Source organism: Oreochromis niloticus, linkage group LG16 (genome assembly GCF_001858045.2).
Source record: "Oreochromis niloticus isolate F11D_XX linkage group LG16, O_niloticus_UMD_NMBU, whole genome shotgun sequence".
Lineage (NCBI taxonomy): Eukaryota > Metazoa > Chordata > Actinopteri > Cichliformes > Cichlidae > Oreochromis > Oreochromis niloticus.
The window spans coordinates 10,059,837-10,078,879 of NC_031987.2; the positions used below are offsets into that span (position 1 = coordinate 10,059,837).

Below are 19,043 nucleotides of genomic sequence, written 5' to 3' on the forward strand. Positions count from 1 at the left end.
GGGCGAGTGGGAGCTGAAAATGTAAGAGTCAAATAACCACTGGCAGCTCGGGAATTAAATGCTTAATATTAAGCACACTGTTATGACTAATAAAAGTTCATGCTTCCACCGTTTGTTGCCATGGCCTTACTGAATGTAGGGATAGCATGCCACCTAGTGGAGCTAGTGCAACACAGCATAATGCAGGTTCACCTGCATTTTGAGAGTTGCAGCACCATCTGCAGGCTTTATTGTGAACAGCAGTTTATTAAAAAAAAAAATGATACCATGAAAAATTGCCTTCTATACGCTGAAAACCTCCATGTACACTACGAAGCTACCTTGCACTTGGGTAGGTTATTTAATTACAGTTAAATTATATATATGGAAGATATAAATGATCTTTTCAATACAGCTGCACAACTAATGACATAAAAAAACCTAATGCTAACTCTTGATTGCAAGAGACACGCCCAACTAATAAAATACAATTAATTCATATAAAATGGAGCTTTTTTAAATTAAAATTTAGATTAAAATTAGAATTTGGAATATATCCTTTTTAATATGGGCACTGGGCATCTCTGAACTAGCTAATCATGTGACACCTCATGGATATCAGATTGTGCTCAATGATAAATATTGATCAGCTAATCACTCCTATATGTCTTTAGAGGTCAGCAAGACCTGCCAACTCAGCATAACTCAATGCGTATGATCTATCAGTGATAATTATGTTATAAAATAAATATCATTTTTTTTGTATTTACGTCCTTCGGAATGGTTTTTTTTTAATCCCATTTGAAAATACATGTGTTAAATAAGACATAGAAAAAGTTGTCTTCATTTTGCTAATAAATAAAGTGCTTTGTTATTTTTTTATACTGTAAGATAAAAATGAAAAAGTTTAATCTGCTGCAAACCATAATGTCAGATTAACACTGATTTTTTTAAAAAAAAATCATATTGTAGAATAGCTGCCTGATTAGGCTACAGATGCTGCATATGTGAAACAACACTGGCATCCAACGTTTCTTTAGGTTTAAGATTCAACTGAGAACAAAACGACACTGGAGGCTGAAAAAAAAAAAATTGTAAATATAGAGCAATAACTGGAAAACTTTGTAAAGCCGGGTGATTATTTTCTGTGGCTCTATCACAAGAGCTGACCTTTTCCACACAGTCATTAGCGCTGTGCTAACTGTAAAGATATAGATTATAGAGACTTTATCATGAAAGGTCAGACTTAGATACTAAACTTCCTTACAGATTAGAAAAAGGCCAACGTTTGATCAAAGCAACTTAGTAGCTAAACGTATGTCTTCTTGTACAGCCACAACTTTTACTCACTTGAGATAAACTGAACTATATTGATTTTATTCATTCTTTCTGACAAACTTACAGAATAAAGATCCATCGGAATAGATGGACACTTCTCCACAGCATATATTTAAGCATGAACAAGAATGCAGCTCAGATCGCTGTTGAACAACACTTTGCCATCCTTCTCTGTGCTGCACTTTCTCCTTAGAAGATCTAACATGCCCGCTCTGATCTCTGGGGTGAAGGACTCGTGGAACTTGTCGCTTCCTGTCATGAAACTCAGCAGGCGTTCTCCATGGCAGCTGCCTGGATTGAAGCACTCGGTAATGTCGAAGGCGTTGGGAGCTGAATGCTCATCGTATTTCAGACCCAGGCTCTCCAGACAGGCAATGACCTCGGCTGATGAACGGTACTCTTTGATGACACCTACACACAGCTCCTTGCTGTACGTCTTCCACAAGGTGTCCCATCCACTGTTGGCTGGATAGCGTGATATTGAAAATCACATACATTTCTGAATAAAAAAATACTTAAAACAAAAGTAGTCAAGAGAATTTACTCAAAATATAAAAGTAAAAAAGTAGCTCCTTGAAGGCCATTTCTACCAGCTATGTGCAAAGCTAACAGAACTTAATTATAAATATAATAACTCAAAATTATTAATGGAATATAAACTTTAATTCAACTTAAATTACAACCTAAAGTAGCTGTTTTTAAGTTCCCCTTCAAATGCATTAAATACAAAACAAACATGCTCAGATATCTACGGATTTTATATACAAAATATAACTCCAAGAAGGCACCATTCTTCCAGCGCAAACAGAAAAATGTACTTGAAACAAGGCTCATCTCTGGTAAAAACAGGAGCATAAAACAAACATAACCGTTTGCTTCTGAGTTATGCTGAATATGGTCTCAAAAATTTACAGTATACTTTTCTTTACATTCACACAATCTGAATGTGACACCTTTAAACTGTTATACTGCAGACTAATTAATTAAGGATAATTAAAATCAAGTTCGGCTTACCTGCTTCGACGATGATCATAAGTCTGCCGTTAGCTTTTAGAAGGCTGTGGTAAAAGCTGATAGTTTCACAAAGGTTTTCCACATAATAGATCATCTGTACGGGGGAACATTATGGGGAGAACTTTCTAAAGCTTGAATGAATTAAGTGTTATCATTTACAATAAATCTGCCAGGACATTTTGTCAGAGGTTGCTTGACAATTTATCACACTAATTACACATTTATCTGTCAGAATACACTCTACTCCCGCTGTGGTCCCCACTGAATTCAAGCAGCAGTGCAGGATTTAGTGAGGACCCAAATATATCTCATTGTTAACAGAGTCAGACAAGGATATTACACTTTACAATACTTATACTTTATAGTTTGCAGTAGATTTTAGCTCACCACAATCCCACCTTAGGCAAGAAGACAAGACACCATAGAGTGACAAAGCAAATTCTAGAATTAAGCAATGTGTTCCCGCTATTCTTTTGCCATGAATCTGCAGAAGGAAAACTCCTAATACCTGAATCATGTGTATGAAATCAAATTTCTTCATCTCGCCCTTCGTTTTCACTTGCTTTACATAGTCCTCGCTGCTCATGATGTGCCAGCCAAATGGGATCTTCTGAAGACTGGCAGTCTTTGCTACCAAAGCTTTAACGTGAACATAACAAAACAGCCATCAATAACATTGACATCTATGCTTATGTATATGCAATACATCAAAACACTGATTAAACTGAGATAAAAAGCTGGCAGACATCATTTAAGAGAATGCACTGCTTTAAGAACGTATAGAGAAAAGGGAAAATAAATATTGGGAGATGCGATTGTAGTCTTCTTCGTTGGTGTACATGAGAAGACCACAAGACAAAGACCCAAAAAACATCTGATGCATTCACATGAAAGTAACATCAGCAGACGTATCAGTGCTTTGGGGTTTGTTCCTCTGCATAAAAACAGACAATACAAGTGATACAAATGATTTCAGATGACGATGTACGCACGTTTTACATAATTTTCAGGTACTGCAAAACAAATGAGTACAGGATGAATTTTAACAACACACAAAGTAACTACTCAGTTCTTTTGGCATTTTGAGAAAGCTCTAAATGTCAGCTGATAATGTTAGTACTTTCACTACTGGCACTAATACAACTGCTTTTCGGAAAGGTAAAGAAGAGCCTGAAGAGAAAAACCGTCTGAAAATTAGAGAGTAAAAATATTTCAACATGTGGTGTGAATGTGAATGGTTAATACCTTTGAAGTTGTCTGAGAGTTCAGAGCTGCCCTCCACAATGTCAGCAGTAATAGGAACAGCAGGGAATATAGACTGCAGCAGCGTGAGGATCTGAGCATCCACCTCACCTGGGAAAAACAAAAAAAACAGGAAGTAAGAAGATTTTGAACACCTGTGGCTCCACATAACGCTTTAAAAGGAACATGCTCCAAAACATATAGTATATAAGTCAAATATATATAGCGCAGATGTGTGTACTACTTCTAGACTCTTATCATTCTGATTAACAGAATCATTAACAGTTTGTTGTTTGATGTCATTGTGCAATAACCGCAGCGATCTATGATCTATATTGATCATATGTGGAGCCAAGTGCAATCTGCAATAGTTTTGACAGTGACTTACTTTAATGTATTAATGCCCCCACAGACACTAGTATTATGAATTCTCTTTGTTGCACGCCTTTGAAGGGCATGGTAATCAGTTTAATTGGAGCTTTATAACAGCGATTCTCAAACTTTTTCTGGCATGCCCCACTTCAGAAACCAAAAAAAAGTATGCAGGATTACATTTTAGTGAAATAAAGGTCAGCATGACAACATCAGAAAACTCTTCTTCTTCTTCTTCAAAAAAAAAACCCTGTTCGTTCAGCTGCTCCACTTTAATCTGTGGGGACTGCCACAGAGAACCACTGGTTTAAAACAAGTAAATATGTGATGGTCTGAGTCTTCCACCCACATTTTTGAGTTTGTTATTTTGTTTTTTCAGAATATTAAGATGCTGATATTCAGTTTAAAGTGCCTCTGAGTTTTGTTAAGTTCTAGTATGTAGCATGTAGATCCCTCTCGTGGCCAGTCTCTCGGTCTTGCCTCTGTCTTCTCCAACGTCTCCTGTGTAAGTTATTTGTGCCTCCTTGTGTAGTCCATTATGTCTGGTTATGTATGTTAAGTTCTCTCGCTCCCCCTGTTGCCTGTATTTAGTCAGTCTGTGTCTCAGTGTGTGTTTCTCGTAATTCCTGTGTTACTTAGTTAGCCTCCTGTGCTGTGTGCGTTATGTTCAGTTTTGCTTCCTTGTCTCATTAGTTAGATTACATTCAGCTGTGTTCTGTTCCCTCATTTCCCCCTGTTTGCATTTATGTCTGCATCTCCCTCATACTCTGGCCTGTTTGTTAGTTTCCTAGTTTTTCCCAGTTTGGTTTCATGTCCTCTGTATTTCCAGTAATAAACTTTAAAGAGTTCTGAGTTCAGTCTTGTTTGAGAGTCTGCATTTTGAAGCAGTTTTCCTGCCCACTTCACACTGCCATATGACAAAATAAGCCAAAACTACCACAGCACACATCTACAATGGTCAGTAATGCTACTACAATTAATATTACACTTATTGTTATATTTGATCACATACCTCCACCACTTCCAACACCAAGAACAGCCAGGCTGCTTTTACCCTCTCCAATCCTGCATCAAAAATAAGAATGTTAATAAACCGTTAAAGAAAGTGTACAGTATGTGTGTCACAAAATGTATGCTGGGAAATTACAATCTCACAAAATTGCACTATGGAGCCTCTATGTTATAGCTGTCTCATTTATTATGGCTGGTGCTAGATTGGATCATTGAATAGATGGGTTGGCAGCTCAGTGGGTCGTACACGGCTCAGCTGCTTGCTTAATTTTTTAAAACAGCTTCACTCCTGAATGGTGGTCTAAAAAGAGCATCTAAGAAGTGACTTTCTGAAAGCATGAATGTTTTCTTTTGTGAAAAAAACTAATTACAGAGCTCAAAGCAAGAGCATTATGACAGCTGCTTTTCAAAACGATCAGTCCAAACCTCTAAATAATCACAAAATCTAAAAGGAAAAGAGGAAAATATGAAAATTTAAAAGCCATGCATTTTTTGTTATTAAGCATTTCACCTCTACTTACATATGGAATTCAATCTATTGCAAACTATCAGACTACAGAATATCTCAAAGCATTTTTCATTTAATAAAAAAGTCGGTGAGGTACATTTAGTTAAGTAAACGGTAGATGTTTGAGATATCAAGTGAATAAAGACAAGTGTAAAGGACAAACTGCAAGTGTACTGTTGGTCATTGAATTCTTTCAGGGGGTTTATTAAAAAATGACCAGTCTTGCTGAGCACAAGTTAACATTATTTCAATAGACAAATTGTGGATATTCAGGAGATCATGGTGAAAAGAAACTTTTTATAAAAGGGCTGTGCGGCAGTGAAAGAGACAAGAAACCCTTCTTCTAGTCTGCCCGTCTGTTTTAAATAGCTGTGTGACAAATACGGATAAAAATGTAATAACCAATCACAGCATAGCATCCATCAGGCTGATCCAATTTAGTACCAAATGGCTTGTTTTGACATAGTAAGGACAATCTGAAAGAAATTGAGTTTTTGAATGGAAATTCAGATTGTGTGCGTGCACTGCAGCTTGCATGAAATTGTAGGCAATTTCTTCTGCCTTTAAAAAGACATTTTGAAGTTATCTGCACAGACCCTGGTGGGCTAAATTACCCCATTCCCTAAAACAGCACGTAACATAAGGAAGGCAACAATTTAAGCCTGGCTAACTAAATGGATAAATGCTCAAACGACTTTCCATAAACTAGCAGAGACCCTACTGTGGTGGAACTTCAGACAGTATAAAGCATCTACTGTCTATGAGTAGAGGACACGGGCTGCAACTTGTGTCAAAGTTTTCACATTCCAACCCTTGAGTACAGTCATTACTGTAGTGCTGCATGAGCAGTCTGTCCCCTACTCTTAGCTTGGACTATGGGTTATTACTTCAAGCATTTCATTTCCTGCTGTACCTTTTAAATTCTCTTGCTAGGAGATTGTTAACACACTGCACAATGGCCTTGTGCTCTCCTGAGTGTTCCAGATAGAACTGGAAAATGTGGACATTGTCACCCTCATAACAAGTGTGCTGTGCTTCTGCAGCCATGACTGATTCCTGCAATGCACAGAAATCAAAAACAACAACATAAACAAGTTGCTCACCACACTTTAATTATATAGTTACATCATAAGTATAATAAAAATACCTTAAATAGCTGTAGCCTCTGTGGAGATAGAGTTCTTCCCCTTCTTTTGAGTTGCACACTTTACATTCCCTCCCACAAAGTGAGCTGGCTTGAAAGTAGTCTCTCTAAAGCACAAATAGTGGGCGTCCTGAACTGTTGGACTGGTTGTGGTGAATGAGAGCAGAGACCCAACTGCCCTTCCCCCTCTTTTAAGTTGTGGTGTTTCTCTTCTCTCCCATAAATGTGCTGGGCTTCAACATTTTCTCTGTAGAACAGAAATAGTGGACTTTCCCCAACCTGTTCGATTGGTCTCACCTGCCCTTAACACTAACCAAACATATGTAAAGTATGCACCTCTTTATATGATTTTATACATGTCATGGTTACATGGTTGTTTTACTGATCGGTAGCTGAATGTTGAAAAGATGGGCTGTGTGGGATTATAGTACTAGTTACTACTAGTTAAAGTGTTTGCAGATCAGATAATTTAATTATGAAGTGTGCATTTGAAAGGCTCACTGTAAATTACATTTCAGTAAGTAAAGTTGTCCTCAAGATGGTGCCAAAAGTTCAGCTATATCGTAGTGTCTGCAGAACATCTGCTGCCACAGCATACATAATATTTATAAAATGATAAAGATGAACAGCACAAGTTGTTGAGCTGAAAAGACATTCTGGAGTATAAATATATTTAAGCTGCAAAAGGTTGTAACAGTTATTGTAAACAATCCCCAAATCAATCACAACGCTGCGATTATGATGAATCTACTCATCTAGAAAAAAAAAAAAAATTCTTTTTAATGTATAAACCATCTTAATTTCAAAATGCTACTGTGACAGCTTCATCTTAGAATCAGTTGTATAAGTAACTTACTTCAGCCTTATGCACGTCCAGTACAAGCAGCGTCTTTAATTCATCTACTTCTCACATTAAAATAAATATCATCTTCAAGTTTTTCTGTATAACACACAGCTTACAACCTTTCAGCTTATCTAAAATAGATCAGCCTTTATGGAAAACTGAACTGCTTAATGTTCTGTTTACTTTTAGATTTTGATTAATACATGTTCCAATGAAAACAACATAATGGGGTTGGCAGTGGAGCACCGAAGCCTGCCAAATACAGCTCATTAAAAATGATACGACGGTGAAATCTAAAGCTAATGTCCGAAGCAGTTTACGACTTATTTGTGGGACTCGTAACAAATAGTAGTTATAAACAATTCACTTATATACAAGCGTAAACTTTGATTTTATAGAACTATTAAGAAATGCTCTAACAACAGCGGTCAATGGAGTCATTATTTTATTAGTAAGTAGACAAAATATATGAATGGAAGCAGGTGTGTAGATATCCTCTACCCAGGTTATTATTTACATCAAGTGCAAAATAAATCAAACAATGCGATCCACCCACTGCTTACATTTACTATACTGACAGTACATGTTTAGGAGAGCTGGTCTAGTACTATTGCTTCAAGGTTGTTGTTGAAGATCACTTTACCGTTGGACTCTACACTACAGTCTGGGTGCCGAAGCATCTCCAGGACACCAGCTCTGAGCTCAGGTGAAGCTGTGTTACTGAAATCCAGCACCTCAGTGAGAAAATCAAGAAGCAGCTCTCCCTTCTCATCCCCTTCAGTGAAACACTCGGTGATATCCATCTGAGATGGCAGCTCATAGCTCTGGTAGCGCACTCCCTTGGAGTCCAGGAAGCTTTTGATGTCTCCAGTGGTCACACACTGACTTAAGTCAGGTTGACACAGCTGTGCTCTGTAGGTCCGCCATAGCTTCCCCCAACCACTCTTGCCTGGAATAGAGGAAAAGGAGGCTATATTACAACAATGACAATTTGACAAGCAGGTGTTTGGCACGGTCACCATCCCAATTTCTGTCTAGAATTGGCCAGAAACTGAATCATACTTGACTGAATAAGTATAAATGAATAATGACTTCCTGGTGGTACAATGCGGGGAGAATTCATCCTCATATGGATCCGGGCAATTTTTTCACCATGGAGATGCTTACATGGATCACGTTGCTATATCGCAGCTCAGGTATTTAATACATTCAGAGGAAAGACTCAGAGAGAAGTAGGAAATAAAAAGCTTTAGCTCCTTCTTCAGGATTACACTCAGAGCCTTGTTTACTTTCCCTGTTTAAGGTTTCTGTCTTGAAAAGTTAAAAGTTGCATTTTTATGCATCTACACGTTCACGGATTCAAATTCGAGGAGCAAAGTAGATGACACGAACCTCAGCATACACCGAAGATGTCGAGGAGATTTCGGGGAGATCGGTGTGTGCTAGCAAACTGTCTCTTTTGTTGTCTGCTATATTTATGGACTCATTAGTGCTGACATGGGGAAAAAGGTCAGACTAATATCAAGGTATATTTTTTTAATGAAGGACTGGCTGTGAAGAATCTCATTTGGGGTGAGATTGGTTTTGGGCAGCATGAGATAGTGTCTGAGAGCAGGTGTCTTAGTAAATTGAGTTTTGGCCACTCTTGGTTTTCGCAGCAATAAATTTGAATGTTTTTTCTGAATTAAGTGAAAATAAATAAGTTAAAACAGCAGTATAACTGCTGCTCTATATTCTGAAGTGATGTGTGTGTACTATATATCAACTGAATGCTGGAAAAGGTTTGGTTGTTTCTGTAAGATGTCGTTTTAAACCTTTCATCTCCAAATGTACTGCATGTATAAGCAGTATGTTTGTTAGCTATTTGCGCCATAATTAAATCGCCCACATGAGAGAACGAAAATATCCACTTACCAGACACTAGAATTATGAGAAGCTTCCCATTTTTACCAAGAAGACTCTGGAAGAATCTGATAGTTGCTTCGGGATCCTTCACGTAGTATAGCATCTGTCGATTTCACCACAGATAATGAGCTACTAACTGCATTCACAGAATGCCTAATTATAACGCTGTGCCAGACAGATGTTCTAATTGGATTTATTGCTGCCATTTGCCAGAAACGAATGTAACCCAGCTGTGTAAAAAACACAGGGTATGCTCATCGACACCGACCTGTATCATGTGAATGAAGTCCACCTTCTTGGTGGCCTTTTCGGCTTTCCAGTGCTCCTCAAACTCAGAGGCAGTCATCGTATTCCAGTTGAACTTGATGTAATCTAAATCTGGTTTCTGTGACACTAAAACTGCAGACAGATAATTACTTAGTTATTTATTACAAGTTAACACCGAAATAAAGCTGGCATGAAATTTTACAGCTTACAGCTGACACTTGTCACAATGATAAGAGCATTTCTGTAATTTGCACCCCCCCCTCTAAAAACAATGCACTTGTTTTGCATCACACTTCATTAAAAACAATGGAGACCACTTAGCACAACCACACAGAGGCCTTTGAGAATGATCACAACGCATTGAAATTAGAATGTTGCAGTGTGTTTTAAACTCTTTGCTGTTCATGCATCCATCACTGACTCCCAGCATAACAGGGATTCAACTTATACTAAGTTCATGGAATCATTTACATGACTTAATTACATCTGCAGTCGTAGGCTGGTAGGTCTTTTGTGGGAGGAGTGCTGCTTCTCCAACAGAAAATAGGAGGTTCATTTACTCTATCAATATGTCTCCGCGCAAAGTTTAAATGTCATACATTTTATTTTATTTCTCTACGTTGACATTGCAATCCCCTTAGAATGAACCTTTCAATCATTCAAAGAGTTTTTCTCTTACATATGATATTGCTATTTCTTACATGTTGCGCAAAATCCAATGAAGACAGCAGTGAGCTTGCTAATAGAGAAAAACAAACCCAGTCACCTGAGGGGTAAAGGCCATGAAGTATACCTCCAGGAGAATAGTCCTAATTGTTTCAAAACCAATTAAAGCTGCAAGCAGCGATATGAGGGCCCTCGCACCCCCGGCACGTCGAGCCAAGCCCAACACCTAAAACCAGCGCTTCCGATCTGATGTCACATTGATGGAATTCATGCATTTAACCACCAGCTAAAATTTCATCTCATTCAACCATTATTATAGTCGTCCCACTAGGTGGCGCTCTAACCATTACTGACAAATGGCATAACAAACATTTCCGAGCTCGAGTCTCATCACGCCTGCGACCTTTGGGAGAGATTGGACATTGTGTTTTTGAGCGACAGCAGGTTACTGCTTTTTGGCGAGTGATTGAAACTCCACGTGCCGCCATGACCACCCTGTTTCCCTGAACGTAAAAAGCTTCGCAATTTAACATCACAAAGGTCTTTAGATTCCACACACAGGAGATCGCGTAAATCTAATGAAATCCCTTGGAGGAGTTCGTCAAAGTATGAGGCCTGAAAAGAGGGGAAAATGTCGCCAAATTTACACATTAATTTTAAAATGGCTGACTTCCTGTTGGATTTGGGATATTGCTCCAAGAGACTTTTTTGTACATCTTGATATCTCCAATAAGCTTGCCAGGTTTCAAACTCATACATAAAACACAGAGCAGGGGCTGTTGTTTTGAAATTTTGTAGGGGGCGCTGTGGAGCCATTTTGCACTCTTCAAGGAAAATGAACATATAAAAAGAAATCCCTCATCACATTAGAGGTGTGCGCCAAATTTCAAGACTTTTTAAACTTTTCAAGCCCCTCAAAAGCCACTTCATCTTTCATGGTGAACTGCGTTGCCACCAGGGTGCGCCGTTCAGTTTATAGTCACAATTTTCTCACTGAAGCATCAAGAGGGACTGATGGTGATATTCACCGCTTTTGAGGTGGCCACGATGAACCTGTGAAAATCAGTACAACAAAATGAAAGACATGACATTTCCTGGTGCCACTAGGTGGCGCTCTACGTATTCCTGACAATGGGCATATCAATCTGTTCAGGGCGGGTCTGACATCATCCCTGTAAAATCTGGTACTGATCACATTGGATTTCATTGAGTTACACTAATTTGTTTCTTCATGGCGAGACCTCAATGTTCGCCATGCTGCTGGGGTCACACCCTTCAGCGAAAACTCACAGTTTTCTCTGTAACCCAAGACCAACTCCTTAAGGCTTTCCTGGAGAAATTTGAGGCTGCAGATGTCACCCATTACAATACTGTACCCCAAAGTGTAAAACATGACATTTCCTGTTCCCACTAGGTGGCGCTGTCCCTGGTGTCAAATATGGCAGTTGAAATATGTTCAGGGGTGGAGCCTTATCATATGTGTCCACTTTGGTCAAGGTCGGACAATGTATGACAGAACGAGAGGCAATAAGATTTTCATGGCGAGTCATCGAAATTCGCCGTGGCGCCACGGCCTCACAGTAACCCGAAAACTCAAAAGCTCCGCAATTTAACATGGCCCAGGTGTGTAGTTGACACTGACCAAATATGAAGCTTGTACGATGAAATTCCAATGAGGAGTTCGCAAAAGTTCGAGGCATGGAAATGGCAAAATTAGAGCCAAAATGTCACCTTCACTTCCAAATGGCGGACTTCCTGTTGGGTTTAGGACATGGCCATAATAGACTTTTATGTGCGTCTCCGAACGTTAGATATGTGTTCCGAGTTTTATACATGTAGGTCATACCCATCTCGGGGGCTCGCGTTTCTCATTTTTCTAGGTGGCGCTACTGAGCCAATTTTCCCTGGACATGTCTACGGACATTAAAATACGTAAATTTTCACCAGACCTGACGCGTCTGCAAAATTTCATGAGTTTTCGAGCATGTTTAGGCCCTCAAAAGGCCGATTCATTTGCCGAAATAATAATAATAATAATAATAATAATAATAATAATAATAATAATAAGAAACAGAGCAGATACAATAGGGCCTTCGCACTTTTGTGCTCGGGCCCTAATTACCAATCACACTTTCACCAAATTCAGAGAGAATAAGAAAGTCTGGAAATCCTCTGCAAAGCAGATCACGTGGCAAAAACAGACCATCCAGCATATAAGATGATAAGATCGCCCATCCCTTCTTGTAGAGGCTTACACTTCATGTTGCATCATTTGTAAAAACGCAGCATGTGTCTGCTATCTTGGGGAAACTTAAACACATTTTGTTTTCTTTGAACTTCAGATCTAAGGGGACAATTATGATCAGTTCCACAAATAACAAAAGATTTGAACATGCTTTAAAACATGTTTTAAACAGCAAAGGTGTCTCCCATTAGATAGTAAGTTGAACAATGCAAAGAACCAGCAACAGGAAACAGCGAAGCGAAGCAGCCCTGCTTTATGCATTATTTTTAATCAGATATCTTGTCTATAGCAGTTTTGTGTGAGTAATTGGTTGTAGCTTTAATGTATGCAAGCATCCTGGTCAGAAAGCAGCAGACTTGAAACTCGTAACGATTCAGTGTTTTACTTAAAGATGCTTTAGTCGGGTTCATTCTTGCAGACATTAAGGCTTAACGCTACAGTGCCAGTGGCACTGTAGAGTTAAAGGACTATTTCCTGCTAATATATGAACCGGTGAATTCTTAAGATGCTGTTTTTCACCTTTTTTTGCTTGTAAATAAATACTGAACCCTATTTTGGACAGCTGAGAATACAATGATTCATTTTGTGTTGTGTGAAAGAAGCATGTGCCTGTAAAGACTGTACCTTTGTAGTTATATAGCTGCTGGTGGCTAGGCTCCACCACCTCGTTATCCACCATCACCCCTGGGTGCTTCTTATGGAGCTCAGAGAGCATCTCTAGGTCAATCTCACCTAAAGGTACAGGCACAGTTTTTATTTGGAAGACAAAGTTGCAAACACAAATTTGACCCACTTTCCCACAGTTACCAAACTGCTAAAAATAATTGAAAATAAAATTTCCACTTTCAGCCAAACAGATCAACATCAGTTCAAATGGTGCAGGAAGCAGCTAACAGCATGTTTCAGTTTTGCAGAAAATCACACATTTTCTGTTGCAGTAATTACAGAAGTGAAAAAAAAATGTAATTCAACACCATGGGAGATAGTTATCACAGCGATACCTTTTCAGTATCACGTAACAAGGGATTTGGCTCTAATTCTAACTGAAGGTGACAGGTTGCCATGTACAAAGGAGCTCATCTGGACACGTGTTAAATCTTTTAGATTGAATAATATCTTTCAGGGGAGTTTCCAGTCATTCTAATGTATTTTGCAGCCGAAAAGAGAATCCGTAATGCTCCAATATGATTCTGACATGACAGCTCAGTAAATTAAAAGGATTGGCGGAGACATAACCAAAGGGTAACAGCTCTCTGGGGGCATGTACTGGGTTTGCTCTGGAAAAATATTAACCTTGCGGTATCACGGGCACTGAAAACAATGTGCAGTAAAGTGATAGAACAGCGAGGTCATGCTATCTGGCCTGGGTTGAAGATTAATCTCACAAACTGGACAGATGTCTACAAACTGCTGGCAGTGATAATAAGGGCAAAGTTTTTTTTGTGTTTTTTTTCCTGTTGCAACCATAAATGAAAAAACTGCAGCAACAGCAGTAACAGATGGCTTACGCAATGTCTTGTCACTTTCGATGTTGCGCAGGTCGCGCTGCTTTTTAACGCGTCACATTTAGACCAGTGGTAGTAGAGTTTTCTTACCAGCTCCACTTCCAACTCCAATGACATTCAGATGTGACTTTCCATCTCCAATGCTGAAGAGAGAGCAGATAAAACACTTCAGAAAGGTTCACATGCTCCAACCTGTGACATGTGGGTCACATTTTTGGGCTTGTAACTGTCAGTTCTCCCTGACACTTGGGCATGTGAGATGTTCTGAAGTAGCGACTGAAGAATCTACAGATACCCAGGCTTTGATTATTGCTGTGGCATGTTCTGTCACTCACTGTATGACTTTTAATAACACCTTTTTAATTTACTCATGAGTCACATCTTTCCGGGTTCCTCTCTGATCTGCTTTTTAGACCTGCACAGAAGAGGAGAGGGTTTGTTTTTGGTTTTCTGATGCATGTCAATTGCCTCCTACAGCTTATATCAACAGAAAATAACACAGGAAGAGATGGAATTTCCACAGCAATCAGTCATTGTCTTTTACAATCATGCACATATTGTTTGGCTGGTTAATCTAGTATGTACACTTGTGTACGCAGTTATTTGATTCTGTGAGTGAAACGGTACTTACATATTCCGCTTTGGGCTGTAGTGCAGTCCTAATCACTCAGCAATTCTGACTGCTTTCAGCAGTATTAAGCAGAGCACATGTTGACTGATTGACACAGCTTAGTCACTAAATGGTCTGTGTGCTCCAGATCTTCCTTTTCACACTGTATTTTGTCACCTCTCGACATATTCCAAAACGGTCTGACGGTATAAGTGGCTGAGGTTTATAAAGAGGCCCAACATTAAGACTAACCACAGGTGAAGTGAATAATATTGAACATCTCGTTAAACTGTAATTATCTAGGGTCCAGGCATTTATGTGTATGTTTTTTAAAACCTATATCACCGACCTAAACATTGCTCAACTGGTCAGGAACGCCATACAGAACATGACAGACAACCTAAAGTGGCTGCCCAGCCTTCAAACTCCCTATTTGCATAATCCATAAGGTGCACCAGAAGAATCCCAGCCCAAGAAGGCTCCACAGATTAGCTGTAATTGCCAATTAATTGTAATTGCCCTATGAGCAATTGCGATCAATCATAGAGATCCATGCACCGAGATGTGTGTAGAGATGTGTCATAGACTTTGCATAGTTAAGTAAAATAAGAAACTACAGATTCTCAGATTCAGCTGTAGTATAATGCATTCCATGTTGAATGGTATGGTCGTGCAGAGTTGCTCAAAGCTGTGTGTGGTAGATTACCTGGCCAGTATATCTGGCAGTTTATTGTGGATGAAGTCCTGCATACACTGGTGTTCAGAGGAGCGCTCCAAAAAAAGCTGGAAGGATTTCTGGTATCGGTCATCATCATTAACCAAACTTTTGAGTGAAGATGCCATGGCTCACAATCTGCCAAAAAACAAAACAAAAAAAAAAAAAAGTATTATTTCAAGTGAGCATTAACATATACAATGTCATATACAAACAATGTCCTGCCACGACGTGTTACTCAAACACTATTAACAATGACACATCTGGATAAGTTTTGCTTTTTATGCCTGAAAAAGAAGTTTTCTTACATCAAACTTCATCTAAGTCAACATCTCCAAAAGCTTTCCTGCTTTTCTTCTTCACTTCAGCTGCTACTGTACCGTCTATGGGAATACTAAAGCTGAGCATGCATCCATGACTGCCAGATCTTAGCAGTCATTACAGAGCAGCCTGTGTATTTAGAGAAATGGCTTAAAAGTGAGAACACAGATTCTACATCGGTGAGCCACTGCTCTCCGAAGGATATGCTTCTTTTATTTTCCCAACACATCCCACTTTCCAGCAGCGAGAGCTGCTTGATGTTGGGTGCCCACCATTGGCTTGTGATCAGACACTTATGTAAATCTGAAACCAATGACCAGTCCAGGAACTAAGACAAAGAAAAGAAAAACCTAAATTTACGACATGCCACCTACTATAAATGTGGATTTTCTAATTTATACATTTTTTTGAGAGACCGTCCTAAAAATAACTGACCATGAAATGTTTCTAGTGCTTAGTTTTAGCCAATACATTTGAAATCATGAATCACTTTCATATGTCCATTTATCTACTTTCTTAAATGCAGCAGATGCTGACATTTACACTGAGCTCAGCTAACATAACGATAGTTAGCCCAGTCTACCCACACTGTTTGATCAATAACTGGTCAAGGGTCTTTAATCAACCCTGAAACAACACAAATATTGAAACAGACAGCCAACAATAGCCGAAATCATGTTTTAACAACAGTCTGATGTCAACTTACATGTAACTAAATCAATGTTGAACACTGCTGTTGAGTCCTACTCCCTTTTGCACCCTTGATCAATATTGGAACAGCAGTAACATCACTACCAAAGGTCCACAGGACCTTAGTGGTATTTCAGCTAATATTTAATACAGCAAACTACAAGGAACACTTCAAAATATTAGCACAATTATAACATTTATCCTGGCTATAGATAAAGGATAAATACATTTAACCGTACAATTTAACATTAGGCTCTATCTAACATGTAAATAACAACAGACAACTTCACATCAGTTAAAGCAGTTTATTTACTTTATTATCATCAGGGTTGGTTTAAAATTTGGTTTGTCAATTTACTCCTACATTTTCATCCAGACTGCCTTCACACCGTCTTGACCATAGCTGTGAACTGCCTGGGTAAAGCAGACTTCACACTGCCACACTGACCATCTGATGAGTTAGACCATCTGGAAAAGAAAACACCAAAGCAAAATATTTATAAAATAAATGAATAAAACATATGATAAAAATATGAAAGGAGCACACTTTGTTCTGATTTTGGCTTAACTTTCTCCTAATTCACCCTAGCTAGCATTATTCTAATGCCATCCAGGTTATCAGGTACAGTAACAGGCTAACTTCACAGTATCTGGTCACTGTGACAGTCAAATATCTTTGTCACAGCATGTAACAATGAACATAACAGGTTAAAAAAAATACATTTTACACAAATATTAGACAAATAACTGAATGCTTACATGTTGCAGAAGACATCTCTGGGGTTCACAAATGTTGTCTACCACAGCATCAGCAACATTAATCGCCAACTTTTCAACATAATTATGTGGCAGAGGTGAAACCATCTTTAATTTCTCGACGAACTATAAATTTTTGACTTTTCAGCCTCACTGGTCAACTACACGACCCCCAATTAAATCAGTCTTATTCCAGTGTCGTCACACTGTTTGGTTTCACTGATATCTCAACGCTGATCCAACATTAAATTAACATTCAGATTTGACTCTCGACCACAGCCAAGTTTCAGATGAAAAGTCTTCTTCAGTGTCTCCTTGCTCTTCTAAACGACCAAATATTCAATGACTGATCCGCAAATCCAGATAAAGGTGGGCTGGGATTACCTCTGCGTCACCTGAGGCATGTTCAAACGTGCACCTGCTGCCAATGACAAGTTTCCAAAGCATATAACTAAGTTCCAGTAATAACCAGGAAACCTTCCTTTTCATGGATGAATTAAAACAACGTTCACAATATAACGCTTGGCCATCGGTTTCAAATTAAACCACGTAAACGGGTGTTGTTGGAAGGACAGTCTGATCAGCAGCCAAGAGTGGCCACCGAGTATCAGGCGGGGAAGTGAGTAACTGTGTCGTGGAAATAGACAAAGTGCAAACCATAAGAAAGTGCAAGAAAAGTGGGGACGGGTATATCATCGGCGGCTTTTGGCTCTCGGCGTCTTTGCGGCGGAAACACAACAACGCCACACAAACACGGGAGTCTGCTCCGTCCATCGACGCGTAGGCAGCTGCTAAAAACAATTGAAAGCCAGCTGTTGCTCGCTCAACATGTGTCGCAGAGCCAGCTTTGCCATATTTGTTTATGATTTGTTAAACAGCAGGAAGATTGAGCTAAAACACGGCATTTTTCACTTACATGTGCAGAACTGCTGTCCGGATGTCTGCCCGGCTGGAATAAACCCTCCCACCAGCGTCTCCGCTTGGCTTTATGCAGAGCGAGGTGCAAAGGACACAGGGCGACAGTGCTGTTTGTCAGATCACGTTATAAAAGTAATACCGTGTCATTATTTTACATTCAAGAAAAATAGTGTTTAATGTGTTTAGTATGAAACTCGGACACTGAAATGCTTTTTTTTTCAAAGCCACGAGAGACATTTTTAAATTTATTCTAATTGCAGGACAGTTGTCTAACCATGCACTTCCGTGTCAATAATTGTATATTTTTTTTAACAAAATAAGTAAGTTTTAGTAAGTTTGGTCTGAGTTGTTATGTAGGATATGATGTAAAAGTCTCTACACCAGAAGGGGGTTCCGTTTAGCATGAAAATTAGGATATATCATTTAATTTGAAGGAAAGGGAATTAAGTAAATGTCAAGTCTTGTTTGTGATTCAGGATTGCCAGACATACCGGAATCAGGACTAGAACTCAAATTAGACTGTTGTTATGCCACAGATCCCTTTTAATATGCTTTAAAAGGGGCGTACAGGGGAGGAGGGGAGTGCTGCTGGTCTTAGTGGTCTACAGCTAATAAATATAGGTCCGGTGATCAGCAGTGTTGGGCAAGTTACTTTGAAAAAGTAATTCAATTATAGTTACTAGTTACTTCTTCAAAAAAGTAACTGAGTTAGTAACTGAGTTACAATATTCTAAAAGTAATTAATTACTTGGAAAAGTAACTATTGCGTTACTTTAAAAAAAACAAAGAATATTTAACCCTCTGGGGTCCAGGGTATAATTGGCCATTTTTTTACTACTCTTGATTTTCCCTCCACATTTTACCTTTAAAAACTATTCACTTTGCCTTGTTTGGTATCATCCTTTTCAGCACAACCTCGCGTGCCTGAATTTACAGTTATGTTCTCATTTTGTCATACTGTATAACCAGAATTGATCTAAAATCAGACAAAAA

General features: G+C 38.8%; 3 protein-coding genes and 1 long non-coding RNA gene across 7 annotated transcripts in view; 1 reads left to right on the forward strand and 3 right to left on the reverse strand.

The window, feature by feature from the left end:
* The window catches only part of LOC106097784 (serine/threonine-protein kinase pim-1), a 459,832-nt gene that overhangs the window by 77,112 nt on the left and 363,677 nt on the right, over positions 1-19,043 (forward strand). The window lies entirely within an intron of this gene.
* LOC100704419 (histamine N-methyltransferase) lies at positions 1,320-6,653 on the reverse strand. Its single transcript, XM_003445402.5, has 7 exons — positions 6,612-6,653; positions 6,378-6,520; positions 4,958-5,010; positions 3,577-3,684; positions 2,840-2,970; positions 2,332-2,425; positions 1,320-1,782 (listed from the first exon to the last, which is right to left on the reverse strand). The coding sequence occupies exons 2-7, from the start codon at positions 6,509-6,511 to the stop codon at positions 1,430-1,432; spliced, it is 873 nt and encodes a 290-aa protein (XP_003445450.1). The 5' UTR covers positions 6,512-6,520; positions 6,612-6,653; the 3' UTR covers positions 1,320-1,429.
* LOC100703530 (histamine N-methyltransferase) lies at positions 7,880-18,167 on the reverse strand. 4 transcript variants are annotated; one of them, XM_005451996.2, is made up of 8 exons: positions 18,049-18,161; positions 16,741-16,844; positions 15,357-15,503; positions 14,131-14,183; positions 13,160-13,267; positions 9,626-9,756; positions 9,367-9,460; positions 7,880-8,401 (listed from the first exon to the last, which is right to left on the reverse strand). In XM_005451996.2, exons 3-8 carry the CDS (start codon positions 15,491-15,493, stop codon positions 8,040-8,042), a joined length of 885 nt encoding a protein of 294 aa, XP_005452053.1. In that variant the 5' UTR covers positions 15,494-15,503; positions 16,741-16,844; positions 18,049-18,161; the 3' UTR covers positions 7,880-8,039. The 4 variants fall into 4 exon arrangements, with proteins under 4 accessions (XP_005452053.1, XP_003445375.1, XP_005452054.1 ...); XM_003445327.3 differs by having other exon boundaries at positions 16,690-16,844; XM_005451997.4 differs by lacking the exon at positions 18,049-18,161 and adding an exon at positions 17,136-17,586.
* LOC112844203 (uncharacterized) lies at positions 14,274-15,350 on the reverse strand. Its single transcript, XR_003216930.1, has 2 exons — positions 14,672-15,350; positions 14,274-14,455 (listed from the first exon to the last, which is right to left on the reverse strand). It is a non-coding gene; the product is annotated as an uncharacterized LOC112844203 (long non-coding RNA).